This window comes from Agelaius phoeniceus, chromosome 19 (genome assembly GCF_051311805.1).
Source record: "Agelaius phoeniceus isolate bAgePho1 chromosome 19, bAgePho1.hap1, whole genome shotgun sequence".
NCBI lineage: Eukaryota > Metazoa > Chordata > Aves > Passeriformes > Icteridae > Agelaius > Agelaius phoeniceus.
The window spans coordinates 11,133,361-11,152,988 of NC_135283.1; the positions used below are offsets into that span (position 1 = coordinate 11,133,361).

At 44.3% G+C, this 19,628-nt stretch overlaps 1 protein-coding gene across 1 annotated transcript in view; it reads right to left on the minus strand.

Moving 5' to 3' along the window:
• The window catches only part of LOC129127977 (ATP-binding cassette sub-family A member 9-like), a 34,547-nt gene extending 16,199 nt beyond the window's left edge, over positions 1 to 18,348 (minus strand). Inside the window, exons 1-19 of the mRNA XM_054644974.2 lie at positions 18,293 to 18,348; positions 14,586 to 14,698; positions 12,394 to 12,604; positions 11,438 to 11,596; positions 10,798 to 10,898; positions 10,014 to 10,237; positions 9,006 to 9,144; positions 8,349 to 8,534; positions 7,665 to 7,797; positions 7,093 to 7,258; positions 6,385 to 6,443; positions 5,315 to 5,425; positions 4,738 to 4,913; positions 4,305 to 4,424; positions 2,850 to 2,988; positions 2,185 to 2,275; positions 1,481 to 1,620; positions 899 to 1,018; positions 160 to 319 (exon numbers count right to left, since the gene is read on the minus strand). Of these exons, the coding sequence (XP_054500949.2) occupies positions 160 to 319; positions 899 to 1,018; positions 1,481 to 1,620; positions 2,185 to 2,275; positions 2,850 to 2,988; positions 4,305 to 4,424; positions 4,738 to 4,913; positions 5,315 to 5,425; positions 6,385 to 6,443; positions 7,093 to 7,258; positions 7,665 to 7,797; positions 8,349 to 8,534; positions 9,006 to 9,144; positions 10,014 to 10,237; positions 10,798 to 10,898; positions 11,438 to 11,596; positions 12,394 to 12,604; positions 14,586 to 14,698; positions 18,293 to 18,311 (2,567 nt within the window). The 5' untranslated portion in view covers positions 18,312 to 18,348. The remainder of the gene's footprint in view (positions 1 to 159; positions 320 to 898; positions 1,019 to 1,480; positions 1,621 to 2,184; positions 2,276 to 2,849; positions 2,989 to 4,304; positions 4,425 to 4,737; positions 4,914 to 5,314; positions 5,426 to 6,384; positions 6,444 to 7,092; positions 7,259 to 7,664; positions 7,798 to 8,348; positions 8,535 to 9,005; positions 9,145 to 10,013; positions 10,238 to 10,797; positions 10,899 to 11,437; positions 11,597 to 12,393; positions 12,605 to 14,585; positions 14,699 to 18,292) is intronic.
• Between the last annotated feature and the right edge of the window lie 1,280 nt (positions 18,349 to 19,628).

Here is a 19,628-nt window from a genome sequence, read left to right on the forward strand (position 1 = left end):
AACAAGCCAGAGTTCTCCTGCTAAGTCCAGACTGCCCTTGTTTTTGCAGCTTTGAAACATTTCCCACCTAATTCTCTGCTTCCAAACATCTCCAGCAGTATTTAAACCCCTCCTGAGCTGCTCCAGGGCTGCAGGGCAGGTGGGAGCTTCTGTACTTACATGCCCTTGAGGAACTTTCCATCGTGCTTCAGTCTGAGCAGGTGAATTCTCAGCACAGCACACACCTGCTGCCTCCAGAGCATCATCCCACTCATGGCCAGGATGCCCTGCTTGGAGAGCCACGGGAGGTTCTGGTCCCTCTCCTCGAGGTCTCCCTCTCCTGTGTGTTCACCATGAAATGCCATTATCCACAAAGAGCCTTCCAAGGACACCTTTTCATCCCCAACAATCATCAGGGATCTTCTGCTCTGAACAGAGGGATGCTTTGAATTGTTTAAATTTTTGTTTCTTTTTTTTTTTTTTTTTTTTAGAGAGACAAGAGTTACAAGTGCAGAGAAAAGGGGCCATAATTCATCCAGAATAGAATTTATACTGGTGAATGCAGACTGGCTGGTGTGGCAACACATCCAAGATCTTCACTGACCTTAGGAAGTGCCTTCTGCAAACTTTATCCCTTCCCACCTCCTGGTCTGGGCTGTACAACCCTTCAAAGGTAAATAAATACCCTTCCAACATGAGCCTTAATTCTCATACTTGAAACCCTTTGGGAAACCAAGACAGAATCATTTGGGCTTCTCCAAGATGATGTTCCTCACTGAAGGCAAGTGGGACCCAACTAAGCCACTCTAGGCCTATCAATATTGACATTTAGCAGAAATGGATTAGATATTCAATTAAAACACGCATTTAGATGGAACTTTAGGCATGGCATGCTTGCAGAAGGGAGTGAAGGCTTTACCTTCGGGATCGATGTCTTCCTCACCCTGCAGCTTCAGGAAAACATCTTCCAGGGTTGTCCTGGTCACCTCATAATTCACCACCCCCTGCAAGAGGCTGCTCTCCAGGTGGCTGAACAGATCTGGACAGGAGAAGCAACCAGGCTCAGCCCAGGTACCACAGCTCGTGCTGAGCACAGGCTCAGCAAGTCTTAATTAAAAAACTCGGCCAATTAACACTGGATGTTCCAGCATTCACGTCATTAATCCCCATGATGTAAAAGTCATCACTAATTTATTGTGTTTTAGAGGTAACTAGTGGAAAATTCAGTGGTTTTGGTTTTCATGGACCATCCTGAAAACAGAAGAGGGTCAGTGGATTTTAGTTTGTAGATTAGTTGGTGGATTTTCTTTTTTTTCATCTTCCTCATTAATATTAGCATGTGCACTGAAGGCTTTCTATAAAACTGATATTTATGCAGCTTCCTAATTCCACACATTATGGACCAAGGAATATAATTATTCCCTTCACAGTAATTTTGATTTCTGCTTTTCCCACCAGTGGGTTTCCCTTCAAAACCCTGGCACAGGGGCAGGTTTCTCACCTGGGAAGCTGTCAGTGTTTTCCAGAGGCAGCCTAAAACACAGCTCATCCCTCTTCTGTCCCTTGAGCACAGCATCAGGGATGTACTGTCTGACCATGGACGACACAAGCTCGGGGTCACACAGGTCATTTATGTGCATCCTGTTGAAAAAAAACCCCATTTGTTATAAAGTTAAATAAGAAATAAAAAAATCTGTGCCTCATCTGGTTGGAGTACAGAGCCAGTGGTGATCCTCCCATAGGGAAATCTCCAAAACTGGGCAGAACTTCAGTGGGAATTTTTACAGCCATCTGCAGTGCCCCTGGTTTTGCCATGCATGCACAAAATGGTTGAGGGTAAGAATTATGATCCTGGACAATGCTGCTAAACCAAGAACTAAGGAATCAAACTTCTAAGAAGTAAAGCAGCTTTGCATCAAAGCCATTGAACGTCACTCTGGCACCACAGATCACCTCACTCTGGTCCCCTTTCACTGCAGAGTCATTTTAGCTGCGTGCTCAGAGCTTTCAGGGTTGGGTTCCCAAGAAAGGCAGCTTCTTGTCCAAAGCAGGAACATTTTGGCAGCCTTAAAGGTCTTCTAAAATGAATTGTCAGGATTTCTACTACTGTCCAGATAAACTCTACAAAAACACAGACTCTACAAGAAAATATGAGAATGAGAAGCTTTTCACAAAAAGAATGATGACCAAAACAAAAGGTTTTACCTTAAGTGATAGCCAATTCCCCACTTTCTCTTCAAGTAGAGAGATGAGCCAACACTCTGTAATCTCCCACAGGAGAGGAAAGCTTTTCGATCTAAGGAGGAGGGAATGCAAAGGATTTAGGGGGATTTACAAGAGTGCAGCAGACTGACCTCACTCTGCTCCTTCTGAACTCAGCAGACATTTTAATAATAAATTGAGAGGAGTAAAGCCAGGCCAGCCCAGAAGGTCTTTTTTTTTTTTTTTTTAATATTTTTAAACCAATGCCTTTCTTCTCAGCATCATGGTTAATTATTTTAGTTCTGCATTCTTGTGGGTTTTTGGAGTATTTCCCACGCAGCACAGGAATGATAGGGAAATGGGAATAGCGGCAAGTAAAATAAAAACAAAGGAAAATTATGGAAAATAAACCAAGTTTTGCTGACATAGAGACAAAGCCAGATAATGTGGAAATACTTTCTCCTAGAGAGGAGCGTGAGCAAAGAAGACTGCTTTATCCTAGAGAGGAGCATGAGCAAAGCCTTGGAGGGACACATCAGCCCAGTTTTAACCCTCGCCAAGCTCGGCTTGGGTGGTCACTGTCAGAAAAAACACACCCAGCAGTGCCACAGGTGGGCTGTGCCCTGGAACCCCTTGGTGTGCACCCCAAGGTGCCAGCCGGAGCTCACCAGCCTGAGTGTCCGCCTCCTCCATGGACTGGGTGGCCACGAGCGTGGCGCGCCCGGCGCGGCGCTCCCGCAGCAGGCTCCAGACGTGGTGCCTGGAGCAGGGATCCAGCCCCGCCGTGGGCTCGTCCAGGAGCAGCACCTGCAAAGCACAACCAGGTCAGAACTCCCCACACCCCAGCCTGGGCAAGAGGTTTGGTGTGGCAGCAGCTCTCTGGCCACAGAGAGAAACACAACCTTCCCAGGCACCGTCCTGGGGAAGGCTGTGAGAAGATCAGAGGAAAGAATGATGAACAATTCTTATCTTCACCTGCTGCACCTGTTGTTGTGAACACGTGGAATGTGCTTGGGAGATTTGTTCACCAAAGGGTGGTTTCCTAATTGGCCAATGGTGATGGTGTTTTTAGTAAAGGACCAATTAGGTCAACCTGTATTGTGACTGTCTGTAAAGGCAATGGGTTTCTTAATAAGAAGAGAAGACTAGAATAGTATAATAAAGTGATAGAATTGTATAATAAAGTGATATATGTATCACTATTCTATACTATAGAATAATAATTCTATATAGTATATAATATATATTCTATATAGTATATATATAGTATAATGTATATACTATATATATTATATACTATATATAGTATATATATTATATATATATACTATATACTATACTATATATATATAGTATAGTGTATATATATATACTATACTATATATAGTATATATATTATATACTATATAGTATATATACTATACTATATATATAGTATAATAAAGTGATTGATCAGCCTTCTGAGACTCATGGAGTCAATGCTAATTATTCCCCCTTTGGGGATGCCACACTATGAGTTTTACAGGGACTTCTGTGAGCCAGAGAGGAGTTTGATAACAGGATCCATGTTCACCCCTGGAAGAATTTTCTACCAAGCTCCTTGACACAGAAACCAAGAAAGAAAGAAGGATAAATAAGAGAAACCTGCAACTGCCTGTTCCAATGAGCACTTTGTCTTTCCTGACCAATGAGTAAAGTGTAAACTTATGAGTTTGGTAAGAATGTATAAAAAGCATGCATGCTGGAATAAAAACAGTTTGAAGCCTTCTGAAAATGGAGTCTGGTGTTTTATATTGTGTCCATCTCAACTACAACACCAGCCCACGTGGCTCAGTTCCACACTTGCATCACTTGGTTTCATGCTTTTGATGGTCCCGTTCAGAGAAGAGAATGTACCCTCAAGGATGGCTCGTTTTTATTGCTCCTTCTTCTGTTGCAGTATTACCACCCTTCTAATTAAAAATATGGCTCTGATTGAACCAGATTCCCCAATCCTTCCAGTAAGGGAATAGCAGCCTGGAGTGGCAGGGGAAAACCACAACAGCCTCTGTGCCAAGTCAAAATGCAACGCTATGTCCCAAAACAACACATGTTGTGTGTGCATAACCACAGCCATTCCCTACCTGGGGATTTCCTAAAATTGCAATTCCAAGAGACAATTTTCGTTTTTGTCCCCCACTCAGGGCTTCAGCACAAACATCCTGAACGTCGGTGAGGTCCAACATGATGAGAACTCTCTGCACCTTGGGAACACACAAAGACAAGAGTCACATTTCCAGAGCACTGGTTTGAATCCCTAAATGGCTGCAAACATTACAACTTCAGGATTTCAAACTTACCTACCCATAATGGCTTTGCTTGGAGATAAATAAGACAAGTCTGAGTTTTAACTCGTGGCATGAGGATAAGAGAGCACTGAAAAACCACTTTGGCACTAAATCAGGTTTGTTCTCATTTCCACAGAACAAGATGCAGGTGATCAGATTTTATAAATAAAGCAAAAAGTGCCCAAGATGCCATAAAAGAGAAGTCAATGGCTGAGAAGCACATACCAACCTCTTCATCTACTTCCTTCCACTGAATCCCCTTGATGTGAGCAAAAATTCTCAGGTTTTCCTTCACTGTTAAGGCTTCAAAATGCAAATTAATTTGGGGGCAAATCCCAACCTTTTCCTGCATTCCTTCCATATTCCATATTTCAGAAGCATTGTAGTTGTAGATCATTGCAGAACCTGCACAGGGGGGTGAATGAAATATTTGACAATAATTCCAGCACCACAGATGCTTCCCAAGTGTTAAATTAAAAATGCAAGAAACAAAAAAGCAAAATGACCAGATAGCTCAAAGATTTAATACCTTTAAAAAATATTTCAGAGCACCAAAACCCTGCCTTACAAATAAAACCATATTTCCTGTAGGTGTGCAGCTGATGGAAAGCACCAGGTCATCCAGATGGAGAAATGGCCATGGTGCACACATGAAGGATCCATTATCCCTGGAGCTCGTGCTGAAGGAGAAATCTGCACTGCAAACAACCTAGCATGAATGACTGAGGGAAAACTTGGAGGTTTTTTGCTTATTTTCCCCTTACACTTGAACAAAACAACTCAGCATCCAGGCCCATCCATCTCACCTGCTGAAGGCTTGGAAAATCCACTGAGCACATTTAACAGAGCAGTTTTCCCAGATCCACTGTGACCCAGCAGGGCAGTGATCTGCCCTTCATACACATTCAAGGACAAACCTAGAATAAAAGGAGGACAACAGTAGATGGAAGTGTGTGAGAAGTGGACTTGGACCTGTAACTTTTGCCACAGGGGACAGAAGTGACATTTTTTAGAAACTGAGAGGCAAAACCAGATCCAAAAGCACAGGCTGGTTCTTCAGGAGTTAGGCCTAAGCTTAGTAAGGAATTATGTCTTGATGGAACTGAGGGAATAAATGTATTATCTTCAATATTTAATGAATTTTGACTTCAGTTTTATACAAGGTTCACAACATTTTATTTTAGTGTGGCTCAAAAAGAGTCCTCAGGAAGAGAAGAGCCCAGAGCTTTCCCAAGATGTGAGATTTCAAGACATATTTCAAAGCAGCCAGACTTTGTCCCCTCATTTTCTTTTTTAAAAAATACTTTGTCTTTCTCTGGGTTGTTCAGGTTGTGTTTGCTTGGTTTTTCCACTCAATATATACCTTTGAGGCCATATTGATATTTTTAGTATTTTTGTACTTTTCATTTTTGATATTTTCACTTGGAGTTCTTGTTAAACAAAGGCATTTAACAAATACCCCATGACTTTACTATGGCTGTGTCAAATATTTGCATTGGCAAGTTCATGGAGAACACAGCTCAGGCAGGGGCAGCAGATTTGGCCATAAAATCCCCAGTTTGCCCAAAATAGTTTACATTTTGAAAGGGAGGTTTGAGAGGGGATTTCTAGAGTGGTTCATCACTGCAAAAACACAGCTTTTAAGGAGATTTCTGCTGTTGCAAAAAATAATAAACAGTGATTTTTTTCCTGGAGGGAACAGGGAGATAACGACCTGGTAGAAATTTGCCAGTAATTTACCCCAGCAGAAATAACCATTGCACAATATAATTTAACAGGCCCAGAGGCAGAATTCAGAACAGCCAGTACATTTGCAAACACTTTGGGTTCTTATCTAGTGAAAAATGAATAAAATAATTACAAAGCCTCTCCTTACCCTTTAAAGCTTCGATGCTCTTGTTGTTCTTTTTGTATGTTTTTTTAATATTGTTTAGCCTAAAGAAAAGTAAGCAAGCCATTAATTATTGAATCACAATTTGGGGGCTGTTTCCTCTGCCTCAAATTAAACTTTGAAAACTTTTGGGGGAATATTTCCCAACCTCCTCCTCCAACTGGTCCTGCAGAAGGAATCCCTTGATGTAATTCATTTCAGGTACCTTTAAAGCAGGATTAGCTGTGCTTTTCTAACAGCTGTTTGAAAGGTTTCAAAGCCAAACTCGAGGAACATTTAGTGAGTGAAGGAGGAGGATATAAACGTGGATATTTAATTAGGAGTGATGACCTGGCTGTTATTTTGGCAGATTTCGTGGTGGCAGCCCCAGCCACGAGCCCACCCAGCCCTGCAAGCATGGACAGGGCAGCATTTTCTGCAGCACACTCTTGTGAAGATGCTGGGGAAGGGGAACAGACTCACTGCTGAGAGGGAAGTACAGGGCAGGGAGTTGAGGATGCCCCACATCCAATAAATGTTCAAATCCAGCTCCAGAGTGGGACAAAACACCGAGCAACCCCTGCCCTTCACACATCTGCATGAATCCCACTCACAATGCCAGCTGCCAGCCTCACACCCACCAGTGCAGCGTGGCTGTGCTCTCTGGAGCCAAACAATCCACTCAGAGCTGTATTTATTTCTCTTGCCCCTTACCTGATGGCCTCCTTGCCATCGAAGCCCGGTGGCATCGGCTCGGTGTCGCCGCCCAGAACGGGGTCATGGCTGCTGCCAGCTCTCACCCCCACGGACCCTCTGCTGCCCCTGAGCCAGTAGGAGGGTCTCAGGAAGAAGGCAGGAGGATGTGGGACCCCATACTTGCCTGAATCAGAGGCAGAGAAGGTGAAATATCAACCCCCAAAGCTCCCAAAACCTCCACCTGTCAGCTCCGATAAAGGCCCAGCCCAGCCACCGCTCCCCCGGCAGGGCAGGACGTGAACTTCCAGCAGAGTGGAAGAATTTATAAACTCTGCAATTTAAATTGTCCATATCTGTAAATGCAGGTGGGGAATAATCACACCCACTTACAACCTCTTTGGTCCCAAAAAATCAAACAAGTCCTGCAACACCCAACCCCAGTGGTGAGGGCTGTCGGAGCAGGATCTCACTGCAGGGTTGCTGTTTTCCCTCCTCCCACCACCCCTTTGGTGACTTTCCCTCTACAAATCAGGGAATTATAGAAGAAAAAGCAATGAAGTTTGCATTTTTCCCCTCACACTTTCACTCACCAGGCAAAACCTTATCGAAGTAGATGGCCAGCAGGAAATACAAGACACTGTCAAGGCTCAGGATGAGGTACAGGTTATAAAAAGGGTACAACTCTGGGCTAAATGGCCGTCCATATTTTTCTAGTTTTACCATCTAGGGGAGGAAAAAAAGCAAAAAAAAAAAAGCAAAATTCAGATGCAACATTTCCTTCAGACAGAAATACTTTGTGTGAGTTACTGCTGTGTCATCACAGCCATTTTCACTCAAAACCAATTCACTCGTGACCACGACGCTGTTTCTAAGGAGGGAAAGGGTTTATTCTGACCACAGGCAGCAGAAATGCCTCAGTAAGCTGAATTTCAAACCATGCAGAAGTTACAGAGTGCTGTTTGCAAAGGCAGCACTTCCAGCCCTCAGTTCCTGCAGCCCTTGGTACCCACCAGCCACATCCCACTGCTCATTTTATAAATTTAAACCTGTTGCAGTAAAATTCATGATGCACTTGAGTGTCCAACCATCTCTGCCATGATTTAGCACAGATTTTTTAGATTTTTTTAAGGATTTTTTGGAGCCAAGTTTTCTTTTTAAAAGCAGAGGGGTGTGACTGGGTTGTTCTGGTGATGCAAATTGTGGATTTTGCTGCTCTCTGGCAGAATTTTGGGGGCTGAGCTCCTGGGGATGCACTGGTTTTATTATGGACGTACCGTTGCAAGGCCAGCTGTGAAGGCAAAAGGACTGAAGAGGTTTAAAATCCATTCCAAAGCCCGTGGCAGTTTCTCAAACAGTGTCAAAAAGCCCAGGGCCCCAAAGAGGATGTGAAGGAGAAATCCCACAAAACTGGAAATGTTTGGCTGCTTTAGCAACGAGCTGAGCAGGAAAGTGAAGTGAATCTGCAGCAGAGAAAACCAGTAGTTAGCAGGATGCATTTCTGCTGCAATTAAAAATAAAACAACGTGAAAATAGGAGCAAAATTAGAGATCCTGCTGGGTTTCAGTTGTTCCCTCCAGATGCTCAAGGCTTTGTCTAGCAGCTCTGAGATTTAGGGCAGGTTTGTAAAGTTTATGAGGTTTATAAGACAAATCACTCCCAGCCTCATTTCTCCTTTTAGCGCCTCTCTTCACTCTGATTTTGAGTCAGAATCTCCCAAAATATAACGGTATAAAAAATATACAAAAAAATAACCTAAAACCTATAAAGCCTATAAAAATAACCTAAAAGCCTATAAAAATAACAATAAATCACAGCAGAGTATTTTTGTTACTTTCTCATATAATACCAGCCCTAAAAAACTCTGCAGATATTTTAATTAGGGGATTAAAAAAAAAAAGGAGCATCATATAAGAATACAAAAGCGAACTTACACATGCCATGCCATAAAAGAAATAAAAAAAATACAGTTCCAAGAAGCTGCTGTGATTAAAAACTTCACTCAGGGTGACCCAGGTCAGCAGGCTGGCTGTGATGGAGACATAGACAGTGTACAGCAAACTCCAGGATAACCTGCAAGGCAAGGCACAATTATTTCTGCCCCTGAGCATAATAACACTGCCATGACATAGCCAAAGTGGTTGGAATTCAAATATTCTGCATTTTCAACCATTTCCAGTTTCCAGAGTGGGCAGGTGCAAATATCAGAGAGGCACAGGAAGGGTCAGGGTGGGAGGGACAGGGAGGGTCAATGTCTCTGCCCAAAAAGGGACATCCCAGAGCTCAACAAGGCACAGAAATGTGTCCAGGTGGGTCTGGAGTATCTCCAGTGAGGGGCATTCCTCTCTGAGCAGCCTCTTCAGTGCTTGGTTACTGCTCAGGAAAAAAGTTCTTCCACAAATCCAGGCCTGGCACGTGCCCAGATCTCTGCAGCTCAGTGATGGCAGCAAGGGGACACAGAGAATCTGCAGCCAGGACCTTTTATCCGTGTGCTTTTCCAATGGTGGGAAATACTCATGCCCAGATGGGTTAGGAAACCTGTTTGGATAGACCCAGCATCCCTCCTCTGCTTCAGCATTTAGGGCTTTCTCCAGAATTTGTTGTTTCTTTGCTGTTTCTGCGTGTTCCACAAAACCCCCTCCCCACCCAGAACCCTGCTGCACCAGGAGGGCTCCTCCTCTTTTTTGGGGAGGAGAACAGCAACAAAACAACTACAAAAATGACCTGCCTCAGAGCCACAGGCGTGGAAACAGAGTCCCCCGACAAAAAGAACCCCAGAATGGTTTAGACACCTCAAAAATCCCCAAATTCCACCCCTGCCATGGGCAGGGCCACCTCCCACCACACCAGGCTGCTCCATACACTGGATAAAATAATCCCTGTAATTACACATCGATAAAATAATTCCAGCAATTACGCACTGATTAATTTCTGAGGCTTACCAGAAGGAAATATCCTGCAGACCCATTGCTCTCATCAGTACCTTCAGCCTCTTCTTCTCCTTGAGAACTTTCACTGATAAAAAGTGCATGTATGGGCAGTAGCTCAGTATGGCACAGATGATGAACCAAAGGTAATCCAGTTTGAACAGAGGTTTCATCACAGTTTGCAGGTGAACTCCAGTAATTGACTTCATTTCCTTCCACACAGAGTGGTTGGTTTTCATCTAAAGGAAATCGGAAATTAAATTAATTTCGGTTTTGCAATGCAATAGCCAACATCAGAACAAGCAGGGGGTTACAAGCATTAGAATTATTAGTTTGTCAATAATAGGGGTATATTTTTAAGCAAGTTACCAGTATTTAGTATCTTTTTGTGCTGACTTGCACTAAACACTATTAAATCCTTGTTCCATTCGCTGCCTTGAGCCATGAGAATGATCTGTCATTCTTTTAAATTTTGAATTACACTAATTATTTAAGAAGTTGATGACCACAGAAAATCAGAGCATCACAGGATCCCAGAATGGTTTGGGTTGGAAGGGACCCCAAAGATCCCCTTTTTCCACCCCCTCCATGGGCAGGGATCCCTCCCACTACCCCAGGGTGCTCCAAGCCCTGTCCAACTTGGCCTTGGACAATTTTAGGGCTGGAAAAATGAACTGGCTTGGTGGTTTTTGTGGTGCTTGGGGTTTTATTCCCCTCTATTTTTGGTTTAATCAGTTTGGGTTTTAAGTTTACACAGAACTGTGGGAAGAACAGCAAATTCCACCCTGAGCACACTTACTTCTATGACTGCTGCATCAATGCTGGACTGCACTGAGAGGAACCCCCCATACCAGTACAGAGGGACTTTGCAGTGCCTTGCTGAAAAATCCCAGCAGGTTTCTGTGGGGGAAACAAATTTTTAAAAAAGAATTAACCAATATTAATCAATACATTTCCATGTACATGTGCATATAAATACTGGTGCGTGACATGTGGGGTTGAAAATGAGTTTTATCTAAGTGTGAGGAAATCAAGACTTGGGGTTTACTCAGCCTTTTGTCTTTTAATGTGTTAAATCTCTGGCCAGGGACATTAATGCACACACAATTCTCATTTTCCAGGCATGATTTGATGTGTTAAGGTACAAAGGGGAGAGGGGCAAAAAGGCACTGGGTGATCTCTGAGCTCCCTTCCACCCCAAACCATTCTGGGATTCTCTGATTCTCTAACTGTGGATGACATTTATGTTCTTACAGCTTTTTTTTTCTCTGATTTTTTTTCCTTTTACAGACATAAAACCTCAAATTTTAACTCATGTTTTCCTCGAGCCATTTGGCACATGCAGCCTCCATCCCTCTGGGGTGGCACAGCAGCACAGAAATGCAGCTAAACAGTTTTTAATGCAAAATCAAAGCCTGGGGTTTCATTTATTTTGTTACCTATGTGCTCAAAGCCTTCATTTGGAAACATTGCTTTGCCCATTTGAAATCTGAGTGTGTAGGAGAAGTCATCCTTAAAAACAACACCAATGGTTTCCTCCTCCGAAAGTCCTTTTTCTTCCATTTTTGCCTCATTTTCCACTTCTTCTATGATTATACCTGCCATTAGAATAAATAATTAATATTGAAAAAAAAATAAAATAAATAAATAAAACCAGCACAGCTTGTCACAGACACATTTTATGAAAAATCCTTTCCTTAGGATTTTTTCTCCTGAGAAGCTGAGAGGCCTCAGGAACAAAATGTACCCAATGGTTATCTGCTGCTGTGGAATGCAACAGGTGGGTCTGGGATTGGTCTCATGTGGTTGTTTCTAATTAATGGCCAATCACAGCCCAGCTGGCTCATGTCTCAGACATCTTTTATGGAAAATCCTTTCCTTAGGATTTTTTCTCCTGAGAAGCTGAGAGGCCTCAAGAACAAAATGTAAACATTGATTATCTGCTGCTGTGGAATGCAACAGGTGGGTCTGGGATTGGTCTCATGTGGTTGTTTCTAATTAATGGCCAATCACAGCCCAGCTGGCTCGGACTCTCTGTCGGAGCCACAAACCTTTGTTATCATTCTTTCTTTTTCTATTCTTAGCCAGCCTTCTGCTGAAATCCTTTCTTCTGTTCTTTTAGTATAGTTTTAATATAATATATATCATAAAATAATAAACCAAGCCTTCTGAAACATGGAGTCAGATCCTCGCCTCTTCCCTCATCCTCAGAGCCCTGTGAACATGGTCACACAGCTCTTGTCTGAATATTCAGACAACAACAATGAAATTGGGCATCACCACCATTTTCCCCCCTCAAAAATCACATGGGACAAATGCTCTTGTCCCTCCCTGCCACGAGGGTGGGTCAGGACCACTGGAGCCACCGCAGGAACGTGGATTTAAGAGCTGTTACCCCTCAGTGATGAGCTGGAAGCCGCTTTGGCCATGATCCTGCGGGTGCTGCTGGTTGCAGGGGTGAACATGAGGGTGACCCCCGAGGCGTTGAAGGCCGGCTCGTCCAGGCGCCCCAGGGCCTTGTAGGGGAACTCCTGGGTGGGGTAGTACATGATGAGCCCTGCAGAGTCCCTCAGGATGTACAGGAACACCAGAGAGGCCACCCACTCCTGCAGGGGGGGAAGCGAGAGGAATGGCAGATTTGTCTTTACAAACCAGCACTGGGAGATGAAAGAAACAATGGTGAGGGTTCCACTGATGGATGAATGGAAAAAAGGTATTTGATTTTACAAATAAACTTTAGGTTTGCTGATAAATGAAATTAGGTATTGAATATAGGACACAACACGATGTGGACGTGCTGCTCTTTTCAAGATAAAAGAGAGGTTTTAAATTTCTGACTCCAACATTTATAGATTTCCAAAAGTGACAGTGGATTGGGGGGGTGACACCTCTCCAATGACAAACCAACAGTCCCTCAAATTTCTCCTTCTCTCTAAAAGAATGCAAAACAACAAGTTATTTCCATAAAGTGTGTGAGAAGGTTTGTTACAAGAATATAAACATCCAAAGGCTTAGAAAAACTTAAAAAATCAGGGTGACAGTGAGGGGCAGTCCATGATGAGCCCTGCAGAGTCCCTCAGGGTGTACAGGAAAACCAGAGAGGCCACCCACTCCTGCAGGGAGGGAAGTGAGAGGAATGGCAGATTTGTCTTTCCAAACCATCTGTGGGTTTGCTGGTGGATAACACCAGCACTGAGAGATAAAAGAAACAATGGGAAGGATTCCACTGATTGGTGAATGGAAAAAGGGATTTGAGTTTACAGATAAACTTTAGGTTTGCTGATAAATGAAATTAGGTATTGAAAGAAACAATGAGGAAGAAAAACCCCTAAATTCCGTAAGAATTAAAAATGAAAAGGGAGGGTTGTACATTAGAGGGAAATCTCTGGTATCAGGTGTTTTGGGAAGTCTGAACCTCTCAAGTACCTCAGAAATGGGGAAAGAGAGAAGGGAAATGTGGCTGGAAATTGGGATAAAAAAGGAGGCTGCATCCTCCAAAAATTGGAGAGACCCCAGGGGAATGCCCCATGGCCTTTATTAGAATAAAGTAAAAAGGACTCCTCTGTCTCCTTTTTGAATATAAACCTCTGCTGTTTGTGGACTAATTTTCCTAATGGAAGGAGGGAAATGCAGAGGTGAGGGCAGTCCATGGTCAGCCCTGCAGAGTCACAGAGGATGTAGAGGAAAACCAGAGAGGGCCCCATTCCTGCAGGGGAGGGAGGGAGGAAAGGAGGGAAGGAAGGAGGGAAGGAAGGGGGGGAATGCAGAGGTGAGGGGTATCCCAGGGAAGTGCTGGTGCCTCAGGATTTAGCTTTTCTGTTTTTCAGGTCCACTCCTTTAGGGTATCACTCTAAAACTCCACAGCTGCTGTTCTCCCGTTTTACCCAGACAAAAAATTCCTCTCCAGGCCTGGGAATTAAGGATAGCTCACTGCCTCAGGCCTGGGGAGATGGAAACAACAGTGAACTGGGGCTGGAAATTGGGAGTAAACTACTTCATTATCTGAAGCTGTAATTGGAGGATTAACCCCTGATATGTAAATGGACCAAATGTGCCATTGTCCACCTTGGGTGTACCCCTCAGAGGCTTCTGGCTGCCCAAGGTGTATTTATTGAAGGCCTGCAATAAATACCCACTTTTATTCCCTTAATCTTGCCTCTGTTTTAGGGAGCCACTGCAAGGCATTGGGGAGGCTCCTCCAGGACCCTTCTAACCCAGCTCAGGCCTTTTTTCCCCTGTGCACCAGGGAGAGCTGTTCCACAGGTGTGCTGGGTTTAAATCCCAGCAAGGTCTCAGATGGAAAACATGTTTTGTTAGTCCCAGAGCCAGCGAGGTCTGTGGATAATTTGACACTGGAGCCATGAATTGGACATTGTGTTCCTCTGAACAGGGCAGGATCAACAAGCAAAAGGCAGCAGCCAGCTCTGTCACGAGGCAGATCTGCAGTGTCACAGGAAGAAGGAACTGCTGACATTTCCCAGGGAACCACAGCTGAGCCTTCTCACATCCCCTCACACAAAAACAATGCAACGTGAAAATACTGGGTAGTAGAAATCCTGATTTCCCTTTGGAGGAACTGACACTTGCCTGGAAACTTTTTGTCTTCATCCTCCACACCAGAAGGATATTTTTCCACAGGAGAGCACAGGTTTGCTGAAATATTTGTGAGGCTTTCTTGGATGCCCCCTGCATTTTTCCAGCTAAGATGGGAAAGAAAATGATGTAATTTAGAACAAAACAGGTCACTGGGAGTTAAATAGCACTTCAGAGGAAGCCAGCAACATGCCAAGGGGGGAAAAGTTGTCTCCTTAACTTTGGACAACTAAAATTGAAAGGAAATAGGGCAGGATCATGCAAGGGAACAGAGAGCTGGGCTGGGCTCTGAGCTGCCTCTTCCACGTGCACAGGTTCATCCTTCCTCACCCAGGTTCATCCTTCATCATCCAGGTTAATCCTTCCTCATCCCAAATTCATCCTTCCTCACCTAAACTTGTCCTTCCTCATCCCAAATTCATCCTTCCTCATCCAGGTTCATCCTTCATCATCCCAAATTCATCCTTCCTCACCCAAATTCATCCTTCCTCATCCAGATTCATCCTTCCTCACCTAAAGTCGTCCTTCCTCATCCAGGTTCATCCTTCATCATCCAAATTCATCCTTCATCACCCAAATTCATCCTTCCTCACCCAAATTCATCCTTCCTCAGCCAGATTCATCCTTCATCATCCAGGTTCATCCTTCCTCACCCAAATTCATCCTTCTCATCCCAAATTCATCCTTCCTCACCCAGGTTCATCCTTCCTCATCCCAAATTCATCCTTCTCATCCCAAATTCATCCTTCTCATCCCAAATTCATCCTTCCTCAGCCAGGTTCATCCTTCCTCATCCCAAATTCATCCTTCTCATCCCAAATTCATCCTTCTCATCCCAAATTCATCCTTCCTCAGCCAGATTCATCCTTCATCATCCAAATTCATCCTTCCTCACCCAAATTCATTCTTCCTCATCCCAAATTCATCCTTCCTCATCCAGATTCATCCTTCCTCACCTAAAGTCATCCTTCCTCATCCAGGTTCATCCTTCATCATCCAAATTCATCCTTCATCATCCAAATTCATCCTTCATCCTCCCAAATTCATCCTTCCTCACCCAAATTCATCCTTCCTCATCCAGGTTCATCCTTCATCATCCAGGTTCATCCTTCATCATCCCAAATTCATCCTTCCTCACCCAAATTCATCTTTCCTCACCCAAATTCATCCTTCCTCACCCAGACTCATCCTTCCTCATCCAAATTCATCCTTCCTCATCCAGATTCATCCTTCCTCACCCAAACTCATCCTTCCTCACCCAAACTCATCCTTCCTCATCCCAAAGAGGCTTTGTGAAACAGAGAACCGCTCACTTTCCACGTTTCACTGCAGGAAGTGAATTTGTGTCTGGCCTCAGAGATGTGGTTTGCTGGCAGAGCACTGCTCACGTGCCCTGGGCTCTGAACCAGGCCCTGAATCACGTTACAAACACTGGGCAGATGCTAAAAATAACCCAAAACAGAGGCTGCCACTGCCTGCCTTCACCAGGCTGGTAAGAGACCAGTTTGTTCTGTTTTCACCCAGATATTAAGGAACTTCAATGCAGTTAGAGCAGGGCAGGATTAGAACAGCCACGTGCTCCTTCATATCCTCCTGAATGCTGAGCAGGGAGTATTTCTTTGGGATATTTATTTCAGCTCCAGATTGAACCCTGTGGCCAAGCAGCAAGAACAGGAGCAGGTTCACAGTGATGGGTTTCACCCCCTTCCCAGGGGAGCAGGGCAGGGAACCTCCCAGCATGTTTTTGTGGTTTAATCCTTTCAAGTGGCTGAAACCCAAAATCATAAAAACCCAAAATCAAAGCAGCCTCAAAGGCAGAGCCTCCATTCCCCTTGGACAGCATTCCTGATTTCATGGATTGGGCAGCTGGAGTTAATAAAGGGTTCCACTGCTCTGTTCCCTTCACTGCTTGTTTTTTGGAATAATTAAATATTTGTGTGCTCTGGGGGTAAGGGATCCAAGATCCCAGTTATCACAGGGCTTACCTTATCTTACTTTATCTCTCTTTCCCTCCCCAAACTTCCTCCCACGATTCCTCCCTGCTGCCTGCACTAAAAGTTAAAGGTAAATAGGAAGAGATTTCTAGGAAGTGTCACTTTTTTCTTTCTTTTTTCTTTTTCTTTTTTTGCTCAGGTCTGGGTTTCAGTCAGGAACTGAAAGCAGCAGCTCAGCCCAGGATGTTTGGGTAGTAAACAAAGCGTGGTGATGTTTGGATAACAAGGAAAACATGAAAACATGATGGTCTTTAAAGGATGCACGGAATCTCTGCAGTCACAACAAACAATTTTTAAATGATGAAGCAAATCTAAAGCTTTTTAGAACATTTTAACCAAGTTTCTGCCAGTTTTAATTTGCTTTTTGCCCGTGGAGCAAGGAGCAAATACCACTGGGAGCCAAATATGAAGCCAGGAATTCAAACAAGTGATGCTGCCTACAAAGGCTGTGGAATTTAACTTTCAGTCAGATACCTAATAAATATTAGCTATTATTAACTTTAAATTAGGTATCTAATTAATCTATTAGATAATTACCAAAAAGGTAAAAAAAACCAGCCAAGAGAGAATCCTCTGTGTGGTCTGAGGCTCAAAACTTCAGATGCAGAAGGCAAAATAAACACATCAGAAACTGGAGGCAGTGATGTTTGGGAAATTTAATCCATTCAAGAGCATCACTTGTAAAGCTGGATGTCTCCAGGGGCTCTTTAAGTGCATCCAAACTTCCTGCTCTCCAGGAACTCCCTGCCAAGGTGTTGCAATAACTTTTCCTGGATCCTGTGTGCAGCTCTGCTCCACCAGAAGCTGTCCCAGGAAGGCACATCCCATATAATCCCTTTATTTACTATCCCAGGGAATTCCTCTTTGGCACCTCTTCACACTGTTTTCCTCTATAAATTTAACTTTTTGAGGTCTGTTTGAAGGTGTCCTGCTCGTTGTAAAGGGGTTGGACTGGGCGAGTTTTAGAGGTCCCTTCCAACCCAAAGCATTCCTGGAGTTTATCATTTTAGTTCCTAAAATCAAGCTGCTCCTCAGGAGCTCTGGCAGGAGCCTCTCAATTTGGAGTTCAAAGGGAGAAATCCATGGTGCATCTCACACTTCCAGAGGATCCAGTGGCTTTCCCAGAGTCAAGGATGAATCCCTGCACACGGAGAGTGCAGAGCTCTTCCCATCCCCTCCTCTTTGCCAGTTCTTGCAGTTTTTTGTGTTTGCATCTGATAAACCCGAGACAGATTTGCACTGACTCCCCTCCAGCTCAGACTGGAATAGGTTGTTTTTTTCCTACCCTCAACTTGAAAATAACAACTCTAAGCCTGTCCCTAATCAAAGCCCAAAGCTTCAGCTCATACAGAGAAGTGAAATTTGGGGGTTTTGTATTTTTAGATGCCTTTAGTGACAGCAGGGCAGGAGGAGGAGGAGAGCAAAGGGAGGGATCATCACCCAGTGCTGAACCTGCAGCCACAGGGAGAACCAAAACCCACACACCCCCAGAAAAGCTGAATATTTTTGCTCCTCTTCCTGTAAAATATTTTGTTGTGAACTTGTAGTCCACCAGAAAACAGAGCTGGAGGGAAGCATCATAAAGCACTAATTAGGAAAACCTCATCATCCCCTCACGAAAACTCAAACCCTGCACGGAGAATTTTCCCATCCCTACTTCTTAATTAATTTTCCCCTGGAAGAAAGCAGAGGTCTGTGGCTGCTTACCTGCTGGTGTGTTCTCCATGGGGCCCAGGTCTCTCCTGCAGCTCTGGGGTGTTGGGGCTGCTGGTCCCTTTTCAGCCCCAGGGAGGCTCAGCCCGGTGGCCTTGCCCCTCTCCAGGCTGACGTCACCCGGGCAAACCCTCCCAAAACTTCTGCAGGGATGATCCAAACCCTCCCAAAACTTCTGCAGGGATGACCCAGCCTTGGAACAGCACCTACAACCAGCTGGCCCCGAGCCTGGGCGTGTTTACAGCACGCTCTGGAGGATTGCACTCAACCCTTGCAGATGTTCCCAGCGGGCAGCAGAGCTGGGGTGGCCTTGGATGGGGTGAGCCTTCACTCCTGAGAGGTGGCAAAATGTATATAATTTACATATAAAATACTTGGTAAAAATGTATATGATTTATATGTAAAAATTTATAGGAATTAATAATAATAAATAATAACAAAAATAATAAAAATAAGAATATATTAAAAATTAAAATAATATTAAAATATCTGCTGATATTTTTTCTGATCAGTTAAATCCCCCAAGCAGATGCTCCTGAGGATTTCTGAGAAGGGGACTCAGGGGGTCTCCAGCCCAGCTTCTCCAGAGGAAAAACTCTGCTGCCTTGTCCTCATTGTGCCCAGAGCCTGGCTCAGCAAATGCTCCTTCCTCTGCTCCCCAGCACCAACGGGGTTTTTAGTTCTTCCTTCTCCTTTCTCTGTTGTTTTGAGCGGTTTTTTTCCCAATTTCCACTCCTTTTAATTGCTTTTCCAGCAGCTGCCGCACAGCTGGAAGCAGGACGGAACGTGTTGGGAGTTTAAAAACAAACCATCTTTCCAGTGGGTCTGCATTCAGAGCAGGGAGGTGAGGAAATCAGAGAAGCCAAGGAATCCAAAGGAGCTGGGAGGGTGCATGGCCATGGCATAACTCAACGAGTTAAATGGATTGGACTGGCCCAGAACTTCCAGAGCTCCAGGACTGCGCCTGTGATTTGCAGAGCTGCCTCAAACCACAGCCTCGTTGCTTAACAAAAGGCTGGGGCTCTGCTGCAGCTGCTGATTTTCTCATTTTCAAGGCATGAGCTCATTTAGGAGAGCAGCAGAAGCGTTTTCCGGCATCCCCTCGTGTTGGGCAACAGGGGAGCAACAGGCAAAGCTCCTCGAGACTGCAGAAACACCTCACCAAAAACCAGCACTTTTCTGACCAAAACTGTGCCTCAGGGTGGGACCCAGCCCTGTCCTGCCTGCACATCAGCTGCAGAAAAGGATTTTCACAGAAAAACGGCACCTGCTCCAAGCACTTCCCATCCTGCTCCTGGCCCGGCTGCTGAAGTGGGACTCCAACCCCTCA